At 42.5% G+C, this 25,611-nt stretch overlaps 1 protein-coding gene across 1 annotated transcript in view; it reads left to right on the top strand.

Annotated features, from left to right (window-relative positions):
• ELAPOR1 (endosome-lysosome associated apoptosis and autophagy regulator 1) overlaps nt 1–25,611 on the top strand; it is a 106,353-nt gene that overhangs the window by 58,943 nt on the left and 21,799 nt on the right. The window contains exons 4-8 of the mRNA XM_069090458.1: nt 8,281–8,428; nt 8,967–9,047; nt 11,101–11,206; nt 11,294–11,443; nt 16,910–16,998. Coding sequence (XP_068946559.1) covers nt 8,281–8,428; nt 8,967–9,047; nt 11,101–11,206; nt 11,294–11,443; nt 16,910–16,998 — 574 coding nt within the window. The remainder of the gene's footprint in view (nt 1–8,280; nt 8,429–8,966; nt 9,048–11,100; nt 11,207–11,293; nt 11,444–16,909; nt 16,999–25,611) is intronic.

Genomic DNA, 25,611 nt, shown 5'->3' with positions numbered 1-25,611 from the left:
CTGGAAACAAGCATCTCCCATTTATTCTGAATAACTTGGGAACTGTGAGTTCTAATTCCGGTTTGCCGAGTACTTGCAAAGGTCCTGAAAGAAGTGGTGGACTGCATGGCTGAAGGGAGAGATTTTGAAAGACTGGAAAGGAACAAATTTTCCCATTTTCCAAAACGGGGCGGGGGAAGCCACTGAGCTTGACCGTGATCCTTAGAAAAATTCTAGGAAGTATTAGATAGCGATCATGAGAGCCAGCATGATTTCAACCAGATCAGGTCATGCTAGCCCAAAATCTATTTCCTTCTTTTCACAGAAAAGTGCCTTGGGGCACAGGGATAATCTTTTCACAGGGTTACCAGTCTGGTGAAAATCAAAGGAATGTTGTTGCTAGAGTGTGCATAGATTTCAGTAAAGCATTTGACAAAGTTTCTGATGCTGAGATGTGGTTTACGTGATAGACGGTACAGTTAATTGGATTCTGAATTGGCTGAAGAACTTGACTGAAAGAGGAGTCACTAATGATTTGATGTCACTTAGAAGGAGGTCTCTAGTAGAGTTTCTCAGGGAATTGTCCTTAATCCTGGACTCTTTAACACTTTTATCAGGGATTTAGGTGAAGGCATAGATGATATGCTTATCAAAAAAGTTGGAAGAGACCAGTGGATAATGGAGTTAAGATCCAAAAAAAAAAAATCATGACAGCCTTGAATGTTGAATCAAATCTCTAATACTTTGATGGATCCTGCAACTCATCCATATCTCTCCTTGGATTAAGTCTGATAAATTTAAATTAAATATGGTTTCATTTGTGTTCCACCAATAGGCACTTATTAAGCTCCTTGTTTGTGTCTGTCATTGAGCTAGAAGCCAGAGAAATAGAGGAAAAAAAGAAGCAATCCCCACTCTGCAAAAATTTACTTTCTGTTAGGGGAGATGTGTACACATATAAGTATATTCAGAGTAAATACAAGAGAGTTGGGGAGGGAGAGCACTAGTAGCTGGTGAATCAGAAAAGCATTATGTAAAAGGTGGTGTTTAGTTGAGTCTTGAAGGAAGGAAGGGATTTGAAGTTAGTGTCACAAATATCATATGGAGGAAGCATGGCTAGAGTAGCTCATCTGAAAAAGATCTGGTTTTAGTGCCCAATGTGATATATGGCAGCTAAAAACAAAGCAAATATAAGTGTGACCCATACTACCTAGAAATGAGGAAGCGTGAAAGTCCGATGGTACTGTGTCCTGGTCAGTCTAGAGGACTGGGTTCTGTTCTAGATACCCATTCTAGGGATGTCATTGATAGGCTAATCATTGTCCAGAGGAAGCCAAGCAAGGTGGGTCATGCCACATTAAGGATGAGTTGATAGGACTGGGAGTGCTTAGACCAGAGAAGAGAAAATTCAGATGGGGAATAATCACTGTCTTAAACAATGAGAAGGGCTGCCATATTTACGGAAGAGGGATTAGACTTATTCCCATTAGGCTTGGGTCCCAGAGAACAGAACTAGAACAGCCAGTAGGATTTGCAGAGAAGGCAGACTTACGTTCTGGGTAAGGACAAACTTCCCAACAACTGGAGATTTTAAGAAATGGAATGGCCTGCTTCAGGAGGAAGTAGGGGATTCCTTTTCATCAAAGGGTGATCTTTGAGAAGAAACCTACTGACCACTTGTCAGGAATGTTGGAGAGAAGACACTTTTGTTCAGGTCTGGGTCAGATTAGGTGACTTCATGGTCCCTTCCAGCTCTGAGATTCTGTGAAACATGTGCAACCCATCTAGACCTTGGAAGATTATACTTGAGTCTTTTGAGTCCCAAAATTTTTCACCCATGACCAACCTGGTGATTAGTCTGTCTAAACCTACATTAAACCAGTGCTTGGAAACTTGATCGGCAAGTCCATCTCCAAGCCCAAACTTAAAACCTTTACAACTTGGTAGGACCTTGAAGAAGCAGGATGGAATAGTGGAGAAAGTGCTGGCATCAAGAAGACCTAGTATCAGATCCTACCTGGGAAATACTAATCTGAGCAGCTTGGGGCACAGGGAATGGAATGCCAGGCCTGGAATCAGGAAGATTAAACCCTGGATTCAGACACTCACTAACTGGGTGACCCTGGGCCAGTCATGTATAACCTGATTGCCTCAGTTTCCTCATCTGTAAAGGAAGATGATAATAGGACCTACCTCCCAGGGTTATTTTGAGGATAAAAGGAGATAATATTTGTAAAGTGATTTGTATGGGGTGGCTAGGTGATGCAGTGAGTAGAGCACCAGCCCTGGAGTTAGGAGGACCTGAGTTCAAATCCGACCTCAAACACTTAACACTTACTAGCCGTGTGACCTTGGGCAAGTCACTTAACCCCAACTGCCCTGCCTTCCCCCCTCCAAAAAAAAAAAGTGCTTTGTAAACCTTAAACCTCTACATGTTGTGAGGGTGGTTGTTGTTCAGTCATTTCAATCATATCTGACTCTTCGTGACCCCATTTGGGATTTTCTTGGCAAAAATACTGGAGTAGTTTGACATTTCCTTCTCCAGTTCATTTTACAGATGAGGAAACTAAGGCAAATAGGGTGAAGTGACTTGCCCAGGGTCACCTATCTAGTGTCTGGGGTCGGATTTGAACTATAAATGTTGACTATTGTTACTATTACTAGGAGTATACGTAATCTCCATGTGCCTCAGTTGCCTCATTTGTAGAATGAGAGGGTTAAACTTGATGACCTCTGAGTCATCAATACCTTTCAGTTCTAAGTCTGTGATTCTATGACCCAATAGAGCTTCCCTTCCATTGGCATTCCCTTCAGGGACCCAGGGTTTGCCTACCTAACACAAGGAAGAGAACAAGTGTTGTGGAGATAGGTCTCACTGAAGTCAGCCATATAACCTCATTGCTCCAACATTGAAGCAGCAAGCAATGCAAAGGGCTGAGCTTTCTCCTTGGGGCCTGGCATTAACTCATAAGCTAGTTCAACCAAACTTTGGAAACAGAGGAAGGGCTAAACACTACTTAATGGTTGCCAAAGTCTGTTATGGACTGAAGGTTAGAAAGTCTCTCAGCTAAAGAGATCTTTGCTTAAAAAGCCAAGGAGATACAAAACATCGGTGCTTATCAGAGATGCTGGTCCATCACCATCAGTATCTTTGGATGTTTATTCATCCATACAACAAATATTTATTTAGCATTTATTATGTACAAGGCACTAAGCATAGGCATTGTGAAGGATACAAAGATATAGAAGGCATTGTACATTATGCTTTGTTAAACAGTGTTGACATTGAAAACATGTCATTGATGAAGAAAGAAAACAAATGAACATTTTGTTTTAAGTAATACCAAGCTAATGCTCTTATATAAGATGAAAAGCAGTGAATCATTAGAACAAGTCTTGAATTTAGAGAATAGAGGATATCCCTCAAGCTCCTTAAGTTACATTTCCTGGAAGCCCTGTTAAGTCTGTGTATGCTAAACAGACTGGACATTTAATAGAGCAATTTGACTTACCGCAGTGTTCATTTGTATGCTCTGTGGGCATTAGCATGACAACAGGTTTCTGGGGTGGGAAAAGAGTGAAACTGAGACAGCCTGGTGACAAAAAAAAAAAAAGCTATGAGACAGAGTGTATGGGGTTAAGGCAACAACTATTTAAGTCCTAATGGAGAGTGTAATTTGGTCAGAACAAGAGCCAGTCTCAGCCCATATGATCAATTCACTTCCGTGCACAGAAAGGCTTTCTTAGCTCTCTAGAGACGGCCCTGAGATAGATTTCAGAGATTATCTCTGAGCAAAGTTCACTGATGCAGGATGTAGGATAATATAGCATCTTATATTTCCACAGTGCCTTTCTTTCAGGAGTTCAGAAAGCTTCAGAGACGGGTTTCATTCATTTCTTTTACACACTTTCAGGACAGGGATTTTTACTTCCTATTAGGAAAAAGTGAGAAATGGAGGCTTATGAAGGTTTGGTGATTTAACTAAGATTCCACAGCAAGGCAGTGACTCGGTGGGAACTGCAGCACAGAAAAATGGTTTTACAGTTCTGCTGTGTAATTGATCTCTGATCAGCATTTCCCAGAGGGGGTCCTGAAACTTCAGATGATCCCTGGTTGGACCTGATGTAGGGGAAAAATGGGAATCAGGGACCAAGGGGTAAGAAACAGAGATGATGTAGTAAAGGGAAAGAAAGAACAAAGGGCCGAAGAAACTGAGGAAAGGAAAAGTCTACAAATACCAATGAAGGGATCAGAGGATGATTGTAGACTTAGAACTGGAAGGACCCTTAGAGGTCATCTAGTTCAAGCCCCTGAGGACATTGAGGTACATAGAAGGGAAGTGACTTGCCCAAGGTCACACAAGTAGTAAGTGGCAGAGCCTAGATTTGAACCTAGCTCCTCTGATTCCTGATCCATTCCTCTTTCTCCTATACTTCATTGCATTGGGGAGCCCAACATTTGGAAACCCCTGAACTAGACTGAGTTCTCTCTCCTGCCTTAGTTTCCCCAAGGCCATCGTGGAATTCATAGTAGGGATGTCAATGTTAAGTAAATCCACTTGTGGCCCTTCTTTTTGTACATCTGGGTCTGGTCCAGGAAGTGCTTTTGTCCACGAAACCTCTCTTCTCAATCAGGGACATTGAGACCCAACAAAATCAAGGCTGTTTATATACAACTTGCAAATGTAACCTACTTTTGGCATCAATTTAATAATTCATCAAACCTCGGAGGTTATTTATAGCTGGTGCTGGGTGGCAAGTTTTGTCTTTTTCAGAACAGGAGAAATCAATGCCATTTAGGTTAATGATGAGCTCAGCTTTGGAGAGTTGAAAGGATTTCCATTTAACGAGGAGCACTGCTGCATTTTGTGGCCAAAGCAAAGGGAATTGACTCTAGGGTAAAACACAAAACCATCTGTCTGGCATTTTAAATCCTTTACAATCTGGTTCTAACCCCCCTTCCCAGACTCATTTCACATCACCCTCCTTCACTAACTCTACATATCCATCATTCCATCTCCTCTCTTCCAGCCTTTGCCCATGCCTGGAATGCACTCCCTCCTCATCTTGATTTTTTAGCCCAACTCCTTCAAAGCTCCCTTACAGCACCGCCATTTCCTACATAAAGTCTTTCCTACTAAGTCCCTTTCCTCTGATATTACCTTCCATTACACTGTATATCTCTTACATATATGTAATTGTTTGCACATTGTCTTCCCTTTAGAATGTGAGCCCTTTGAGAGGAGGGTCAGTATTTCTGCCTTTTTTTTTTTTTGTATTTCCAAAACTTAGCCTGGTACATAATAGTGCTTAATAAATACTTGTTGAATGAATGGATGGATGGATGAAGGCTTTTGTTAGTGTTAAGGAATATGGCAAAATAGGTGACTTGTCCATAAAAAGAAAAAAGTAATTTACATTCCTATTCTAGAGTCAGCAGGGGAAGAGGAGTCATTTCTAGAGAAACAGTTTGGGCTAGGCTGAACACCATAACTCCTTGGTTCTACTTGTGTCTTTCATTTTGATTTGCTCTGCGTCTTAATATCCTCTGTTTGATTTGAGCATTTTGGCTCCTTTCCCTAAACCTTAGGAGCACTAGGAGGAGAAAACAAGTTAAGGATTTTGTTCGAGAATACAATTAAAGATACTGGAGAGTAGATCAGAACCTCAGGCTAATCTTTCCGTGTTTATTACTTCCAAGTTTTCTGACCCACAACTTAGATTGTATAGAAATTAAAGAGGGTCAGAGAGACAGACAGACGGAGAGACAGAGATTCCAAGAGACAGAAAGGGGAGGGAGAGAGAAAAACAGGGGGAGGGAGGGAGGGAGAGAGAGAGAGAGAGAGAGAGAGAGAGAGAGAGAGAGAGAGAGAGAGATTCAAAATTAGTGTCTGATTGGGGTAATTTGAGCCACAAAAGAAATATTGCCAGTAATTTACATGTACTTCAGCACTTTATAGGTTACAAAGCCCTTTATTCTCAACCATGGTGGTTGAGAAGAGAGACTCAGAACACACATATCAGCCCAGAAAGACTAAGTAATTCCCTCATAGTCACATAGCTAAGAGATATGAGAACCACAGCAGGAGAGTCTACATTAGAGTCTCCATGTATATGATGGGATCATGTAGCTAGATCACTGAGCACAGAGCCCTCAACACATCTTTGTTGATAGTGGTGATGGATAACTGCCCCACCCCCACCCCATCTCTGCTGAGCTCAGAATAAAAGCACATGAATTTTCATTGCAGAAAAAATACATTTAGATCATATGATAGGAAGAACACTGGCTTCCTACTTTGTAAGAGACTGGAATGCCTTTCCAGTGGAACTTTGGGGATTTGAAAGATGAGGCTAGAAAGACATCTGCACAGGATCTGCTGTGTTACCTGGAGTTGAGAGCATTTCTCTCTTAACGCCCTAAAAAGCCTACAGCACTTCTTTCCATTCCAGAACATGAAATACCCTGTGATATACGGCAATTAAAGGTTCCCAATAAATCAATTCACATTATTCAATGGTTATTCTATGTCAAACAAGCAATCAGTAACCTACTCTATACCAGATGCTGGGGATACAAAGACATAAGTGAAAAAATCCCTTCCATCAAGAACTACATTTCAAAGGGAGAGACAACATGGACATATATGAATATATACAGAATAAGTTCAAGATCATTTTTTGAGTGGGGGGTGAGGTAGAGGAAAAGAAGAGGAGGTTGCTAACATCTGGGGGTTAGGGGCACAAATTTTTTAGCTCAGTGCATTATAATACACAGAATATATATAGTAGGTGAATTATAATTAGGATGGAGTAACCAGAGCTTTGCCCGGGGTGCTGAAATTTAGAGGGTACTAGTAGTACTTGTACTTTTTAGCATGCAGAAAAAACAGATCTTAGTATCTAGTTGGTTTTGTTTGGTGACTTTCAGTCGTGTCTGACTCTTTGTGACCCCGTTTGGGGTTTTCTTGGCAAAGATAACTGGAGTGGTTTGCCATTTCCTTCTTTTGCTCATTTGACAGATGAGGAAACTGAGGCAAACAGGGTGAAGTGACTTCCCTAGAGTCACATAGCTAGTGTCTGAGGCCAGATTTGAACTGAGGAAGATGAGTCTTTCTGACTTCAAGGCTGGTGCTCTCTCTACTGTGCCACTTGACTGCTTCTAATATCTAATAAGCAAGAATTACTAGTCAGGACTCCGTAGAACAGTGCTGGGATGCCTCACTCCACATGATTCTGTAATTCTGAGAGGTCGTATATAAGTCAATCTTTGACAGTCATATCAGGCTTTTTAAGGCAAGCTTGCGATTTCTCAAAAATTCTATGCGAATCTTTGTAAAGTGAAGCCTACTTTTGTAGAGTGAATAAATCAGCTTGCTTAATGTGAGCCTGGGGGTAGACATTAGGCTTATCCAACTTCCTCTCGCCTCTCCAATGTCCTGCAATGAAATTTTTTTTTCAAGTTTAGATTTTAGCTTTTGAGCTTCAGTTCCCTCAATTTATAAAATGATGGGGTTGGTCCGCCTCTAAACTATTTCTTTTTTTTTCTTTCAATTTTTAAAACATTTTTTATTGGGGTGGCCAGGCAGCACAGCAAGTAAGAGCACCAGCCCCAGAGTCGGGATAACCTGGGATCGAATCTGGGCTCTGACACTTAGCACCACACCCAAAAATAACTGGCCATGTAACCTTGAGCAAGTTACTTAGCCCCAATTGCTTTAAAACAAAACAAAATATTTTTTATTTAAAGTTTTGAGTACCAAATTCTATCCCTCCCTCCCTCCTTCCCTTCCGCTCCCAGCTCCCTGAGATGGTAAGCAATAAGATATGGGTTACACATGTGCAGTTATGTAAAACAATTTCATATTAGTTGTTTTGTACAAGCAGACTCGAATAAAAGGAAAAAAGAAAGAAAATGAAAATTAGCCCACTTCAGTCTGTATTCAAACAATATCAGTTCTTTCTCTAGAGGCCAGTAGTCTGCTTCATTAGTCCTTTGGGATTGTCTTGGATCATTGCATTGCTGAGAATAGCTAAATCATTGACAATTCTTCATCAAACAATGTTGCTATTACTGTGCACATTGTTCTGGTTCTGTTCACTATGCATCAGTTCATGTAAGTGCTCTAGACTATTTCTAATGTCCTTTTAAAAGTCTTCCTAGTTTCAGGAAACTTCGGCACTCGTTGGTTTTGGAATCCCCTAGAGCACCTGCCCAAGGCTTTCAGCAACCTCTCCTCCCAGTGTCCAACAGGTATGGAGAGCGTCCCTCCAGTGATTTTGGCTTCTTTCTCCACATAGGTCCACCTGGGTTCCCTTGGGTGACTACATCGCCTCGAACACAGATGAATGCACGGCCACACTGATATATGCTGTCAACCTAAAGCAATCAGGCACTGTGTCATTTGAATATTTATACCCGGACACCGGCATCATCTTTGAATTTTTTGTAAGCTCTTAGCCAGAGGGGTTGCTGGGCTTGTCAGGGGCTGAAATCTGTTTGTTAGGAACCACTAGGGAGGGGCTGCAGGCAGTGAAGACTAAGTGGGACTTTTTTCAGTTTGATGCAAGGAGGGCTATAGAGGATTATGAGAGCCGGCCTCAAAGTCTATAGGAGACTGGGGGAAAGTACCAAAGCTGAAAGACACCTTGGAGGAGGATGTGGAGGGAGGGAAAGAAAGCAGAACCTGGGAAGTTTCTAGGTGTTTGATTTGGGCTGGTATGCAAATCATATGTAAATTATAGTTGATTTTTTTATTTTAATGAGACTATAGGATCTTGAAGTCTCAGTGTTAAAAAGAGCAAAGGGTTCCTGGTTTCCAACATTAGAGCTGTTATTTTCAAGTAAATTGGTAACTTGTTTCCTGTCCAAAAGACCACCTAGACGTCCATTAAGAGTTGTGAGCTAGGATGGTCTCAGGTAAAAAATGAATGCACTCATGCCCTAGGGAACTTGAACACTGATTTCATACTTCCTTCTGTCCCAGGTTCAGAATGATCAGTGTCAGCCTAACATAGAAGACTCTAGGTGGATGAAAACTACAGAAAAGGGGTGGGAATACCACAGTGTAAGTATGACGCCAGCCTCCTTCCTGGGCATAGCCAAGCAAGAGCAAAAGCAAAAGCTTTCCCTCCCAACTGGTGCTCCTTGCTAGTCTGCATTTCCATTCAAAAGTTAGAGGAGTATTGGAGAATGACCTGATGAGAGGGAAAAATCATCTTCTCTTTCCTGTGAGACTGATGCACAAGGGTGGCACCCTCCCCTGTGGATGGGTTTGATCAGGCTATTGGGCAGTTTCCCTTCTTTAGATGTTGATTTTCCAGATACTAGGGATGGAGAGACACAGGTGGGAATGAGGGAATAGAAGTCACTGTCATTGTCAGCAACCCTGCTGGAGTAACCAAAAAGGGGTGTCAATGGAGAATGTGACTGGAATCATAAGAGAAGTCATAAGAGCAATGGCGGTGATGGGAGACTTGGTAGGAGAGGTGAAATGGGAAGGAAGTACAAGATTTACTATTGGTGTGATCCTGGGCAAGTTACCTCTTCTGTGTGGGATTCAGTTTTTACTTCTATATAAAATAGAAGTGTTTATATACAGTTTTTATAAGTTTATATATAAAATAAGGGGGTTGGACTAGGTAATAGATAAGGATCCTCTCACCTCTAAATCCTTGGGTGAATAGGGGCAGGGGGAGAATACTAGGCAGGTGTCCCTCAAGGCTCTGTTCTTTAACATCTTTTCTCTCTATATTATCTTCACTTGTGCCTTTATCATCTCCCATCTATGCAGAGAATATCCAGTCCAAGTCTCTGCCCTTGCCTGCCTCTCTCTCTCTCTGTCTCTCTTTCCCCTCCTTGTCCTTCCCCTTCCCCTCTCCCTCCCTTTCTCTCCACACCTCCAGCTCCAGTCCCAATTAATTAAATGCCTATTGGACATTTAAAACTGATATCCATAGGCATCTCAAACTCAGCAGGGCCACAACAGCATTCACCATCACCCACCCCCTTTCCCAAATTTTCTTGTTTCTGTCGGGTACCTTCTATCCCTCAGAACCTTAGTGTCGTTGTTGACTCCCATGAACCTTGTCATTTCTACCCCCACGCCATCTCCAGCATACATCCCCTTCTCTCTACCCACATAGACACTGCTCTAGCCACAGGCTCTCACGATCTCTCCCCTGGACCTTTGCAATAGACACTGAATTGCTCTCTCTGTTGAGGCCTCCCTGGTCCTCTGTCCCCGCTCAGCAACCTCTAGTCATTAAATGGGCTTTGCCTCATTCAAACAGAGGCCTGGGAGAGACCTTAATTTAGAAAGGCCAAGGTAACCCACGGCATTCCTGAGCATGGCCAGTCACCTTGGCTTTTGTCCTGCCATTGGGTTTCAGTGATTCTGGAGGAGAGAGTGAGGTCCATGACTTTGCTCAGCTCTGCCTCACTTAAATCCAACTCACCAGCAAGTCAAGACATCATCTGACATCCTCTTCAAGAAGAGAGGACAGACAACAGCCACGACCACACAGTTCCCAAAATGATTTATCCGAAGTGCAGCTCTGACCTTCAGTGAATTCTGGTGGCTCACTGTTAGCCCTAGAATCAAACAAAAATTCGGATTGGCATTTGGAATTTTTCACAACCTGACCCCCTCCAGGCTTTAGTCCTCTCCCTCTAGGCACCCCACAGTCCAGCCAAAGTCTTCTTGCTGTTCCTTACAGATGACTCTCCATGACTTTCTATCTCCCATCTCCCTGACTTTGCATGTGCTCTGTCTCCTCCGAAACTTCTTTCTCTCTCAAGGTTACCTTGTATCTGGTTTAAAAGCATTTTGTATACATGTGTCAGTCGTCTCCCTTGACAGAATGTAAGTTCTTTGAGGATGAGGATTGGTTTCCCCTTTGTTATTGTATCCCTAGTATTCCCAAGCACATAGTAGGTATTTAATAAATGCTTGTTGATTGACTGACTGTTTGATAGGCACTTGGGGTAGGAGAGAGGGAAGGAGAGACTGTGGTTTAAGGAACTTGGAGGAGAAGTTAGTCAAGATTCTAGAGGCAGAATCTTTGATGTGTTCGTGGCTCCCCATTGCGGGGAGTGCCTCCTTTTGCTCATGTCTTCAGGTGGAGTTAAATCGTGGCAACAACGTTCTATACTGGAGAACCACGGCCTTCTCAGTGTGGTCCAAAGTTCGTAAGCCTGTGCTGGTGAGGAATATCGCCATTACAGGTACAGAATGTACAGAATGTGGGCTTCAGACTTCCTAGCTCCCGGCCAAGCCCGACTGTGGACCCAAACTGCGCTCTCTCCCCACAGGGGTTGCTTACACTTCAGAGTGCTTCCCCTGCAAACCTGGCACCTATGCTGCCAACGAGGGCTCCTCCACCTGCAAGCTCTGCCCAGCAAACTCGTATTCCAATAAGGGAGAAACCTCCTGCCACGAGTGTGACTCGGACAAATACTCAGGTGATGTTTCTAGAGGTTAAGGGGGTTGGAGGTACCACCAAACCCGAGGGTACAGCATGGAGGAAAAGGGAAATGGCCATTCTTTTCTCCAGGTCTTTAAATGGCGGCTCTCAAAATAGACCTTTCCAAGCAGATCCTGGCAGTCGCCTACAGTTCCAAAGGGATGATATCTGGGCTGACTTTTCTAAACTGGAAAGTGCTTTTTCAATGAAAGTTGTTGTCATTTTGCCCCACTAACCTTCTCCAAAAACAAAAATAGAACCAGAATTCCTGTTCCTATACTGATTTGAGAGGAAAGGTGGTTCAGTTACAAATGGCTTCTTCTCCATCCTTAGCCCTTAACTTGAGAAACACTGCCTGGAGGGGAGGAAATTGAGTGCTGCCCAATGCAGTCAAGTCTTCAGGACAGTCCCTCAAATGTGAAGGGGGGCAGGGGTCAGGGACAGAGGATGAGGAGCTGACACAGAAGGGAGAAAAGAGTTCTAATATCTCTCGGCTATTAAGACTGTGACCTCCACAGTCTTCAAGACTAGACCTGAAATAAATTAATTGGTTTGGAAATGGGTAGAATGAGCCCTCTCCCCCAACCTACTCATTTTTCCTCATTTTTCTCCCTTAGACAAATTCAGACCCAACAAACATACATACAAAAATTCGCGGTCCCAGAAGCTGTCAAGCACAGCACCACATTCACCTACAAATACATATTCACAAATCACCCCTTAGAGTGTTTGCTCAGTTAAGAATGGAAATTGACCTGACTCACTCAGTATTGATAAAATGAAAAGTCTGTATTCATTATCACAGGTCTTGCCAGCTTAGTGTAACTCTAGGCATGACTAGGAATGTTTAGGTCTGACAAACAAATAGTTTTCTCTGTATGTCTAAATTCCTGTTTTTCCACTTGGATTTCTTATTCTGTTTCCTCCTGTGCCTCCCTCAATGGCAGCCTTTGTTGTTCTCAGTCTTAGGCTCCCCTCTCCAGACCACCAGTTGTGCAATGGTTTAAATGACAAGGCTCTGGCAAAATTGCCTGGGTCTGTTTTGATGATGTAAATCAGTTTACAGCCTTGGGTTTGTGAGTTAGAGAATCAGGATCTTGGGATTCCATTCTTCTGCCTCTGACTGAGAAGTCAGCCCTCAAATGTAAATCTTTTGAATAGGGTACTGGGTCTTTTCAATCTGTTTGGATTATGGAGAATGTGGTTAGCACTTTAGTTTGGAGTGTATGGACAGAAGAAACAGAATGGGGAGAGGGGAAAAGGAATAAGCATTTCTGTAGGAGCTGCCTTTTGGCAGGCACTGTGATAGGTGCTTTACAAATATTTGATCCTTACAGTATGTCTGAGAAGTAGGTGCTGTTATTATCCCCATTTTACAATTGAGGAAACTGAGGCAGAGAGCAGGTAAGTGTCTTGCCCAGGGTCACAAAGCTAGTAAGTGTCTGAGGCAGAATTTGAATTCAGGTCTTCCTGACTCCAGGGCCAGCATTAAGGGAATAATACAGTGACTGACTATATTTAGAACTCAGTTCTTACCCGTGTTTCCCCGATAATAAGACCTATCCCGAAAATAAGCCCTCCCCTTACTGTGTAAGATTCCTCTAAAATAAGCCCTATTGAGATTGCTACTGTAGTGAAGGTGATCCCCTGCGCTATGGTACCCTCTGTATGCACCGTCCCCCCCCCCTCTCTGAAACGCACACTGCGCTCCGAGCTGCATCCAATCAGAGCTGCAGTGGTGAGCGTGTCATCCTGTTCTTTATTGAATAAAGGTACATTTTTTGTTCACGTTTACCTGTTTATTAAAATTGCTGTCAATGTTCATTAAAATAAGCCCTCCCCTGAAAATAAGCCCTCTGGTGTTTTTCTGTCCAAAAAATAGTAAGACAGTGTCTTATTATCGGGGAAACACGGTAGTTGAAAAAATGCTGGACTTGAAGCCAAAAGACAAGGGCTCCAGGCCTGGTTCTTCCACTTACTTTGTTCTGTGGACTTGGATGAGCCCCTTAATTTCTGAGCTTATCTCCTCATCTGTAAAATGAGGAGGTTGGATGAGAATCACCTTTAAAGTCACTCCTGGCTGTAACATGAAATGATCCTGTAATTCTTTGATTGGAACTTTATGTTGATCTGACTGCTTTCAACTGAGAAATGCTAAATGCTCTCTGAATCAACTAGAATTCAGCTGGTCAAGGGCCTATTTAATATGAAACATTTCCTCATCCCCTCAGCTTCTAGGTTCCTCTCCTCTCAAAAATGACCGCGTATCTGCTTTATATTTATTTTCTGGGAGCCTGTCTATGTTGTCTCCCCCATAGAATGTAAAGCATTTTGAGGGCAGGGAATGGTTCACTTCTGTCTTTGTACCCCAGCACCTGGCACAGTGCTTGTTGATAGAATGTGAGCTCCTTGAGAACAGGGACTGATTTTTGTTTGTCTATATATCCCCAGTGCCCAGGGCAAACTAGATGCTTCTAAGTGCTTGCTGAATTTAATTGCTGAAATACTGGCAGAGCTAAGGATCTCTATAAACTGGGAGATTCCCCCTTAGTGATTTCCTTGATTTTGAGAACATAGATCCATTTTATGGAGGCTAAAATGAGGCTTACAGGAGACCTGTCTTTTCCAAGGATGCTGAACCAGCATGGAGATTGAATAAATAAGCAAAGAATGCCTCATCCCAGACCAGTGGCTGACCCAGTCTGGCCTTTCACATAGGCAGAGGGTTTGTTGACCCTACCTGTTGGGATTTGAGGACAGAGGGTGCCAAAAGGTCATCTGACTAAACCATTCTCTTGACTGAGATTCTACCAGTAGTATATTCATTACTTCATAATAATCAGAGGCCTGTAAATACCACAGAGATGGAGCTCCCTAACATCTTAGGGCTAATGAGTTTGTTGGCATCTTTGCTTTGCTCTGATGGGATAGCTAGAGGCACCTTTAGAGAGGGAGGGGCAGTGAGAAAATCAGGAAATGGTTCAGAAAGCGGACTGAAGAACTAAAGACAGACTCTTATAGTTATTCCCAGGACCAGCCCTGCTCAGACTATTTTCTCTTCCCTTACTAAACACCATATCCAGTTTCTCTCTCCTTTTGAAAAATTGGTGGCACCCCATTTATGTGCCTCACTGAGACCTTCTGACCAGGGAAATTGAATGTGCCACGACATTTGGGTTAATTATTGACTAAACCAGACGGCTGGGCTGCAAATCAACAGCTGCAGCATTTCTATGAAGCCAGGAGTGTGGCTGTCACACAGAGCAAATATTTGCCAAGCCCAAGAAGCCCTCCTTGTCATACAGATGGTATTTTTCAGCAGGTAACCAGGTGGTTTGTTTGGTCCAGCACTCAGAAAAAGGGAGAGAGAGAAAAAAACAAAAACCAACCCTAACCCTTCAGGGCCCTGGGAAGGAGTTCCTTTTCAAAAATCTTTCCCAATCCTTTTTGAATCAAATCAGCCAAATTCAAGAGACTCCAGATCCATTAGCCTTGCTGCTTAAGAGGGCCTCTAGCTTGTTAATCTAGCTAATGAGCTGAGAAGGCACCAGCTGCTTCTCTGCCATTAATTCCACCCTGCTGGTGCTAATAAGACTGGAGCGTTGGAGTGCTGGGGTATCTGCTGTTTCAGGGGAGCCCCCAAAACATGCCATCAGAGCAGCTCGTGTCTAATAGCCTCTGGTGATGAAGGAGGGGGAGGGGGAGGGGAACATTTGGGAAACAGCTCCTTGCCTGGGGATGATGAGAGGGTGCTATTTTGTCATTTGCATTAAGCCATAAAACAAATATTTATTAAGCACTTATTGTTTTGCCAAGTACTGGGGACTCAAGGGAAAAGGGAAAATAGTTCCTGTCCTCTAGGAACTTAGAGTCTAATGAGGGGAGACAATCAACTTTTATTAAGTGCCCAGCACTGTGCTAATTGTTAGAGATACTAATGCAAAAAAAGACAGTCCCTACCCTCCAGGAGCTTACACTCTAATAAGGGAAGAACACACAGATGAAAAGCCTTTAAAGGGGGTGGAGAAGGGTTGGTGGCTTCCGACATAGTTGAAGAACTCACAGAAGTCCCAAGGCAGTGCAGCCAGGTGAGAAATGAGATGTCTGAGCTCAGGCTCCTTAAATGGAGGTTTGGCATTCATGGCTCTAGCCTCCTGTCTGAGGGTCATGATGGGGTGGAGTCTCAAAGCTGATGGAATCTTAGGAGAAAGCATGTACATAAGCAGGTGGATGCAAGATACATCCGGAGTAGATGGAAGATAGCTTTAGAAGGGAAAGCTTTAGCAGCTGGGAGATCTAGGAACATTTTCCTGCAAGAAATAAGTCTTGAAGGAAGCCGAGGATTCTCTGAAGGAAGCCAAGGATTATCTGAACACCGCCAAGTAAGAATAAGCCCATGTATCTATGTCGTAGCTATAGGAAAAGATTCTCATCATCATCATCACCAACATTTGTTAAATGCTTTTGCAATGTTTGGGACCTTGTACTAAGGAAGCTATACAGAAGCAGTCTACGCCTTCTAGGATCTAAAAATTGGAAGCAGATATGGATCTATAGTGGGCATGCAATATGTGCTCGATGAAATTGTCAAACCAAGTATCAAAAGCAATGCAAGGGTGGTGAAAGTGAGAGACAGGAGAATTTTAGTCTAAATTCAAGTGGGGCTGGAGGTTATCACCTCTCTTCTGATTAGTTTGAGGAGAAGGAAAAGAACTGTTTTGCTAATGGAAAAGAGACCATTGCTGATTTGGGAGACAGGACGCTCCTGGCATAAGGATTCTCTAGTCTAACCCTCTCGTTCTACGAAGCTAAATGACACAGTATATCATATATGGGAGGAAACCCATAGACAGTAGTCAAATAATGATATAGAGGGCATGCTTTTCTTTAACCATAAAGCAGGAGAAAGGTGCTTTACCCAGGCAGGGATTATGAGGAGAGAGCTGCAAAGATCCAACAGGAAAATAAGCCCTGATTTGAAGCCAGCCTTTTGGCCAAGCTGATTCCTTGACTTTCTTCACCACCCCCCATCCTCCATACATCATCTTCAGTCATTCTAAGGATCCCACATCTATAGTGCAATGGCACCTTAGAGGTCAATTAACCCAACACCATCATTTTAGGAATGGAGAAACAGACCTGAAGAAATAGCAGATAAGTGACTTGCCTAGGGTCACCTAGCTAGTAGCCACACAGTTGGTATACCAGTCCAAGTCCTCTGATTTCAAACCCAACCATCTTTCCACTCCATGTAATCAATGGTTTGTTACAAGCTAGTAAAAGATAACCAGGTGCCATTTATCTGACCCTGCCTGGGGCTTTAGCAGGGAAAAGAGAGGTGGAGAGGTATATGCTCTCAGCAGGCACCTGTGCAGGTGAAATGTTTGCTCTCACAAGCCCTTCCAGAAAGACTTCTGTATTCCTAACACATGCTATGGTGTTTTCTTATGCTTTTGGTTTGTAGAACCAGGATCCTCCTCTTGCAAGCTGCGTCCAGCTTGCACCAACAAAGATTATTTCTACACACACACAGCCTGTGATGCCAACGGAGAGGTAGGTACAGTGATCACAAAGCTCATGTGTGATGGCAGAAGAAGCCAGCCCAGGCTCCACAGGCAGCCTGTTGCTATAAGAGGCCAGCCATGCTGAGCAGTCCCCCCCCAAGGGAGTCCCTAGAAAGATCCCAGGACAGATGGGAAAGTTAAGTGAGGTGACAGATGCCTCAGTAAGTGGGAGGAGAAGGTCCTTGGGTCTCATCATTTTGGGATCTGAGACTGGTTTTATTTGATCATTTTCACTGCTCATCAAATCCTGCTCTGATAACTGAAATCATTTAATTTGCTTCAGAATCATTTTTTCATCTCCTTAGCTTGTCTCTGTAATCCCTGGCTGACCGGCAATTGAGACCTCTTCTTCCTACCACCATCATCACCTTTGGTGAAGCCCCTTGAACGAATTTCCTTATAATGAAAACCTCATATGCTTGTGCTTTTTTTTTTTACTTAGCAGAGGGGTTTCCTTCCTCCTATTTGCTTCAGTAAGTGTTGCTTAGAATCTGGGAGTGTAAGGAGGGATGTGTGTGTGTGCATGCTTCTGTGTTTATTCCAAAATCTGAATCTGCCCAAAAGAAAATGAACATCCTTCCTTTGTACCTTGCATTATCCTTCTGGTGGGTCACTGGGTGGTAGATTTAGAGCCAGAAGGAACTCTAGAGTTCACCTCCTTGTACATAATTTGTAAACAGAGGCCCAGAAAAATTAAGCAAATCACCCATCGGAGCCCTGGGCCTAATTGGCAGATCCAGGATTTGAACCCAGGTCCTTTGATTCCCAGTTCAAGTACACTTTCCACTGCCATCATTACATAGAAGCAGCTTCCAAGAATATACAAAGAGTGCCAGACTTTGAAACAGGCAGACTCAGGTTTGAGTGGTAGCTCTGACATTTACTAGTTCTGTGAAAATGGGCAGTTCCCACAATATCTGTGAGTATCAGTTTCCCCCTCTATAAAGTGGGAATGATAATACCTGTAGTCCCTAGTAAACTAGGGTTACTAGGAAGCCCAGCTGAAGTAATACCGTGTTTCCCCGATAATAAGACACTGTCTTATTATTTTTTTTGGACAGAAAAACACCAGAGGGCTTATTTTCAGGGGAGGGCTTATTTTAATGAACATTGACAGCAATTTTAATAAACAGGTAAATGTGAACAAAAAAATGTACCTTTATTCAATAATGAATTCAATAAAGAACAGGATGATGCGCTCACTGCTGCAGCTCTGATTGGATGCAGCTCGGAGTGCAGCGTGCGTTTCGAGGGGGGGGGAATGGTGCATACAGAGGGTACCGTAATGTAGCGTGTAGCGCAGGGGATCACCTTCACTACAGTAGCAATCTCAATAGGGCTTATTTTTGGGGGAGGGCTTATTTTAGAGGAATCTTACACAGTAAGGGGAGGGCTTATTTTCGGGATAGGTCTTATTATCGGGAAAACATGGTATATACAAAGTGTTTGCAGATTTTAAAAGGCTAGGTCTGTCCACCTTGAAGTGATTTTACGACTTCCCTATCCATCCATGACTGTAGGGGTTTTTTCTTTCCCCTTTTCAGAAGGCAAGAAAATCCGAGTTTGTAACTTGGCAGCCACACCTTGAAAATCTTAAACATAAGGATAAATTGGGCAGAGACTCATAGAAATCTCATTTCACAAGTGAATTTTAATAGAACCAACATGTCTGCAAAAGATAACAATTTAACTATTATGTTCTATTGCTAATGCAATGCTATATCTTCTTGATCTGCTCTTTAGTTTTACAATGATTAATTTAGAAAGAATAAATTTCAACTCTAAAGGTGTTATTCAAAGTCAGTAATATATTTCACATATGAACTAAAATTTGCTCTTGTCAAGAGAAAAATATTGCATTCTGTTTCACTGTTTTCAAATTTTAAACCCAGAAGCAAATTCTAAGTGGTCACAGAGAATGACAGAATTGAAATACCTTGAGCTCACTTTCTTTGTCTTTAGAATACCTATTGGAGTCATCACAGGACAATTTGCAAAAGGCCACCAGTGTGAATGGCACCAAAAAAATACCATCTGTAGCAATTATTAACTGGAGGCAGTTTCTTTTTTTTTTCTTTTTGGAGGACAATTGGGGTTAAGTAACTTGCCCAAGGTTTCACTGCTAGTTTGTGTGTGTGTGTGTGTGTGTGTGTGTGTGTGTGTGTGTGTAGGTGTTAAGTGTCTGAGGCTGGAAGGGAACTCAGGGGTTGGGTCCTCCTCACTCCAGGGCCGGCACTTTACTCACTGCTCCACCTAGCTGCCCATGGAGGGAGTTTCTGATCACAGAAACAGGAATCACTGGGCTATCTCTTCTTTTGGAATCTACTGTTCAAATGTAGGAATATGTAGGACCTTAGGGTTTGGAGACAAACTGTTCCCAAATCGAGCTCAAACAGTTCGAACACTTATGTACTTCGTCTTGAATGAAGGCTTAAGACAGAATTTGAGTGTTTCAGGGCCAACTGCCATCCTGCAGAAATTAAGAACAAAAGTTTTTAATGGGGAGGAGTAGTTTATTGCTGACATTGTTTAGAATCATTGGCACATGATGGTAATAAAAAGCAGACTGTTAATCAGTTTTATTGTTGTTTTAAAATTGTCTACAGATAATTTTACGCCCTAATTTCATGCACCTAGGACAGACAGCTCCCACTGTCCAACCTTTGGTATACCAGAGCTGTCAGGTCCCCTGCTCACTGTGAACCAGTCCTGTTTGCCCTCCACTGCAGAAAACACAAGGCTAAAATCAGGTGCAGAGAATCAGGATTCAGAAAATTAAGGAGCCTGTTTAAGAGATATTAGCACAATGTCGGTCAACAAGTGATTAATGAATTAATCAGAGTTATTAATATATTACGTGCTTACTATGTGGTAGGCACTGTACTATGTACAATGAATATGAAGAAAGGCAAAAACAGTCCCTAACCTCAGGGACCTCACTTTGTAAAATGCCACAGAGATTCTAGATGCCTAATTCTTCATAACTCAGCCCCTTCCTGGGACCCACATTCTGCTCAATCCTTTGACATGACTTCCATACTCAGATGCTTCAATGGGTCAGTGGTCTCCATGGCCTGGGCTGTTTCTCCAGGAGTGCAGATGACAGTCCCCTCATGCCGTCTCATCCTGTGAAAGTCTTGTCCATGTCCTGCTGTGAGTTTCCATAGCAGAGCCACTCAATGAGCTGGGGACCTTCCTCTGGGTCTGGGTTTTAAAAATGGATGTGAATACTTTTCTGTTCTCCCTCAGTTCTATTTTTTATCTATGTGACTCCTTTGGTGAATTATCATCCAAACCATACAGCCCTTTCCCCTCTAACTGTAGGTATAGCTCATGCTTCTTTCCTAGGCCCTCTTCCCTCTTGCTCCAGTCTTCCTTGGTGACCTTTATCAACTATCATGGGTCCAATCATCTTCTCCATACAGATGACTGTCAAATCTAGATATTCAGCTCTCATCTCCCTCCTGAGTTCTGGTTCCTTATCACCAACTGACTATTAGACATTTCAAACTAGATGTCCCAAAGGCACCTCAAACATGTCCAAAATAGAATTCCTATTTCCCATCAAACTCTTTCCCATATGGAACTTCCCTGTTTTCAGAGAAGACGTTACTTATCCAGTCTCCCAGGTTCACAGATTTGGTTTTATTCCTAGTTCCTTATGCTCCCCACTCTACATATCTAATCAGTTGCCATATCTTGTTTCTATCTCCACATTTTTGTCATATGTCCCTTTCTCTCCATTCATAAAGCCACAGCTCTAGGTTGGGCCCCCATCACCTAAAACCTCACCACCTAAACACATGGACTATTGCAATAGCCCCCTGATTGATCTTCCTGCCTCAGATCTTTCCTTATGCCTGTCCATCCTCCACAGAGCTGCCAAAGAGATTTTCCTAAAGTGCAAGTCTGACCACATCACCTCCCTATTCAATAGATTCAATAACTGTATTGCCTCTAGTGTAACATGAATTCTCTGACCCTTTACAATTTGACCTCAACCTATCTTTCCAGCCCCTTTGTATATCACTCCCTTCCTGCTTTCTATGATCCAACTATCTTGGCCTTCTCTATATTCTTTGCTCACAAAACTTTATCTCCCATCTCTAGGCCTCCTTTTTGCTTGTCCCCCATGTTTATAATACATTCCCTCCTCACTTTTGTTTCATAGAATCTCTCACTTCAAAACTAAAGCTTAAGTACCACTTTCTATATGAGTTGTTACTAAGAATATTTTTATATATATGGGACCTTTCTTTTGTCTTTGACCTCCTTGGGGTATATACCTAACATTGGGGTCCCTGGGTGAAAGAGTATGGATATATTATTAGTAGTTTGCTTAGCATGATTCTATATTGCTTTCTAGAATGGTTGTACCAATTCACAACTCCACCAACAATGAAGGCAGTGGTATGCCTTCTCTTGCAATCCTTGCAACATTGACTATCTCCCATCTTTGGGGATAATATCTTTTATGAAACTTCTTGCACACATTATTGATAACATGCTGCAACCTAATGGCACCCACAGTCTGTTTTACCATTATCTTTTGGGTCCCCTACAAATCTGATCCTTCTGAGAGTGTAGTGTTCCATGAGTCACACCCTTACATAGCATCATGTAGCTTTCTTCAGTAACTACAGAATAAAGGCAGGTGCCACATTTCAAGGGTGGTGTTATTTATTCCCTTGTCCCAGTTGGCTATCCCTTTTCCTAAGTGGTTTCGAAGAGATGGAAGGGCCCTATTGTAGCAGCAAGCACCCCAAGTGTCCTCAGGGTTTGCTACCAACACAGGTTCTTGGATCTGCTTTGATAAAGGAAAGCAACTCAAAATGGGTTAACAAGCTTACTTTAATCAGTCAAACTTATATCGTTTACCTTGTTCAGGGGAAAAAGGTCAGCACCCTGAACTTCAAAGTATACAGGCAGAATTATCAAGACAGAAACAGATCAAGTAGACAGCTTTCCAAACTGTCCAACCATTACATCCATACCAAATCAACATCTGTACTTCAACATCTGGGTTTTTCAAAGCCGGGGGGCTCTGGACAACGGCTAGCCCAGAGTTTCATGAAATCACAGAACACTTCTCAAAGTGAGCCCCAAAACAAAGCTACACATCAGGGCTTATATAGCCTTCTCCTGGCTCAGAGAATGTAACAACCTTATTGACTCACTGGCCAATCAGGAAGTATCTACTGAAAAACAAGCCTCCTACCCCAGGCTCCAGGTGCACTTTAGCCTAGGGGCAGGGAAGATCTTTAAATTTACATTCCCATTACACCTATCCACTAATTCCATACCAGGATACTGTTGATCAGTCTGCCTAGGTTGATTCTCCTGCTTTTCCAGATCTTCTTCTAAGGAGACATCCTGAGGGGAGGGTCTCCCATTGTAGAAGGAGTGCCATTATAAGTTAATACATAAAGTATGATCCTGGCAATCTGGGCATCTAGGTTCTTTTCACAGCAAATGTTACTTGATTAAGAGTGGAAGCTAGGAGCGGGCAGGTAGCACAGCGAGTAAGAGCACTGGCCCCAGAGTCGGGATGACCTGGGATCAAATCCGGGCTCAGATGCTTAGCACCACACCCAGAAATAACTGGCCGTGTAACCTTGAGAAAGTTACTTAACTGTGATTGCTTTAAAAAAAAAGTGGGAGCTAACATTCATCAGCATCATTAACATAAGGTTTCTGTCATTTCTTTTCAAAAACTGATGATGCATAATTTATTTAGTATAGTGAATAGACCTGACAGATACTTACATTATTCATCCATTACTTCTATGTGTATGCTTTGATTAAAATCATAGATATTTTCAATCACAGACAACATCAATTAAAATTGGAATTTTTTAAAAGTTTGTTTTTTTTCCCATACACTTGCCTCATGACTGAGCATGGAAATTCTGAAGAGACACATTTGACTGCTGCACCACAGTTTGATATCTCTGCTTCACAGCTTCCCCACTATGCACTATGGCCTCATTCAAGTCACTTATTTTTAATGTTCCTATCATGATAGTATATGGGCAGTCAACTTCAGAAGACTGGTAGTCAAACATGCTGTCTTCTTCTTGGTGGTCATGGATGACAGGTGCATGAGGCATAGGTTGTCAGACACGACCAATTTGTTGCTCTGTTTTGATTAATTACATGTTTTTGTTACAAAGGAGGATTCTGGGGAAAGGGGAGAGGGGACAGGGCATTAGAAATCAGAATGTAAATTTGTTGTAAGGAGGGATTATTTCATTCTTTGTAATTATATACCCAGCACCTAGTGCATATAGTAAGTGCTTGGGAAATACTTGTTGATTGAGAAGATGATAGATTTATATAAAGGTCTTTTTGGTTCCCAGAAAAAAAGTCACTATTCCCTTTCTCCTTCAGCTTGCTTGCTGAGAGAAATGGAACCAATGTGATGTGCCCCTGAGCTCCTATTACCAACTTACCCACCTCATTTCTCCTCCTAGTACAGGGTGTTCAAAAATCTGCCCTGAGACTTTTGGAACACTATAAAAAACATTGCTTCGTGAAGTTACAGGAAAAAGCTGTTATTAATTGTGGAGTGATCAGGAAAATCTTCATGAAAGTGGTGGCTTTGCATTGAGCTTTAAAAGATAGCTTTGTGTTTGTCCTTTGTTTTCAAAGAGAACCATGACATCAGGGAAATGATGACATGACTTGCACTTGACTTTGATTTGAGTGAGGGAGGGCTGTGCAAGGTTACCAGCCTCACTTCCTCCTCCAGAGCCATCTGGGTCCAGTGGCCAGATATTCATGAGGTCAACTGGAGATAGCCCAGGAAGTGATTCAAGGGATGTCCACTTAATATTTTTTTTTTGCTTTTTGGAGGGCAATTGGGGGTAAGTAACTTGCCCAAGGTCACACGGCTAGTTTTTGTGTTAAGTGTCTGAGGCCATCTTTGAACTCAGGTCCTCCTGACTCCAGGGCCAGTGCTCTACTCACTGGGCCACCTAGCTGCCCCGACACTTAATTAAAAAAAAAAAATCAAAAGATAGCTAGTTGAAAGCTGGAGGGATTCTAGGTATAGGAAATGGCCTGAGCAGCAGTCTATAGGTGTGAGAACCCAGTGCTATTTAGAGACATAGAATTGTCTAGTTTTGCTAGAGCATAGAGTGTGTTGTGAAAAGGAGCAATAAGAAACAAGTCTGCAAAGATTGGAAAGGTGGGTGGGTGGGTGCCAGGTGGCAGAGAGCCTTGGATACCAGCCAAAGGAGTTTCTAACTTATGTGGCAGGTAATAGGGAAGATTGAGGGGCATGATCACATCTTTGCAAAATAGTCGATAAACGTTAATTAAGTACCTAATATGTGCTAGACATTGTGCTAAATGCTTTGTTGTTGTTCAGTCATTTTTCAGTCCTGTCCAACTCTTCGTGACTCCATTTGGGGTTTTCTTAGCAAAGATACTGGGGTGCTTTGCCATTTCCTTCTCCAGCTCGTTTTACAGAGGAACAGAGGCAAACGGGGTTAAGGGACATACCCAGGATCACACAGCTAGTAAGTTTCTAAGGCTAAATTTGAACTTGAGAAGATGAGAGGACAACACACAAAGGAAAGCTTCAAAAGCTGTGGGAGTAGAATCAGGGGGTACCAGTTCATGGAATCAGAACCAAGCAGAGCTGCTGATAGAAAATGGAGTTACCTGGAAAGGTCTGAGCAGTATAAGGAAGATTTGGGGAGGAATTTATTGTTCCGCCCTCCAGTCCTCCAATCAGAAGGGAGAGGCAATTCAAGGTGTTGATTATCAAAGCTGACTCAATCTTCATGATGATAAGATATCAGGTGATAAGCCTGTGCTGGGGAAAGCAGGATGTTCATGGCGTTGAAACCAGAGCGACTGATGGAAAATAAAGACTTTTCTGTCAGTTATATGAAAGGTAGATTGAAGTAGAGAAAGAATGGAAATAGACTGATGTGGGAAGAAAATGGAAGCAAAAATACTTTTTGGCTATTTATTGCACCAATCCAGGTCTTTACAAGACATCTTTGTCCCAAAGTCCCACCAGTGCTTCAAACTCAGCATATCCAAAACAGAACTTACCTTTTCGCCAAAAATGACTCCTCCTTCTGACTTCCATATTTCTATCAATGGCACCACCAAATCACCCCAAATCAAAACCTTAATCTTTTTGATACTTTGTCCTTCACCTTCCTCATCCAAGTCTTCTACCAAGTCCTGTTAATTCTGTCTCTGTCAGATCTCTCTTATTCACCCCTTCCTTTCTGTTCCCTCTACTTCCATCTTAACACAGGCCATCATTACTGCCTGCCTGAAAAATGACTGTGCCAGTTTCCTTATTAGAATGTCTGACTTTAGTGTTTTCTTATACCAAAACCATCTTTTACTCTCCTGCCAAACTAATCTTCTTCATACACAAATCTGGCCATATTTCTCTGTTCAAATCCTTCAGTGTCTACCGAATAAAGACAAGATTTCTTAACCTGAATTCAAAGCCTTCCACAATCTGGTGCCTCCCTACCTCCTCCTCTTTATTTCATACTATATCACTCTGCTTATGCTCTAATTCAGCCAAATTGCCCTATTACTGACTCTCCAAACATTACTATTTCCCCAT

The sequence above is a fragment of the Petaurus breviceps genome, unplaced genomic scaffold (genome assembly GCF_028583685.1).
Source record: "Petaurus breviceps papuanus isolate PSGF00001 unplaced genomic scaffold, PetGlider_PUasm1.0 186, whole genome shotgun sequence".
Classification (NCBI taxonomy): Eukaryota; Metazoa; Chordata; class Mammalia; order Diprotodontia; family Petauridae; genus Petaurus; species Petaurus breviceps.
Note: the sequence above shows the minus strand (reverse complement) of the source record. Positions and strands in the feature narration are given on the sequence as shown.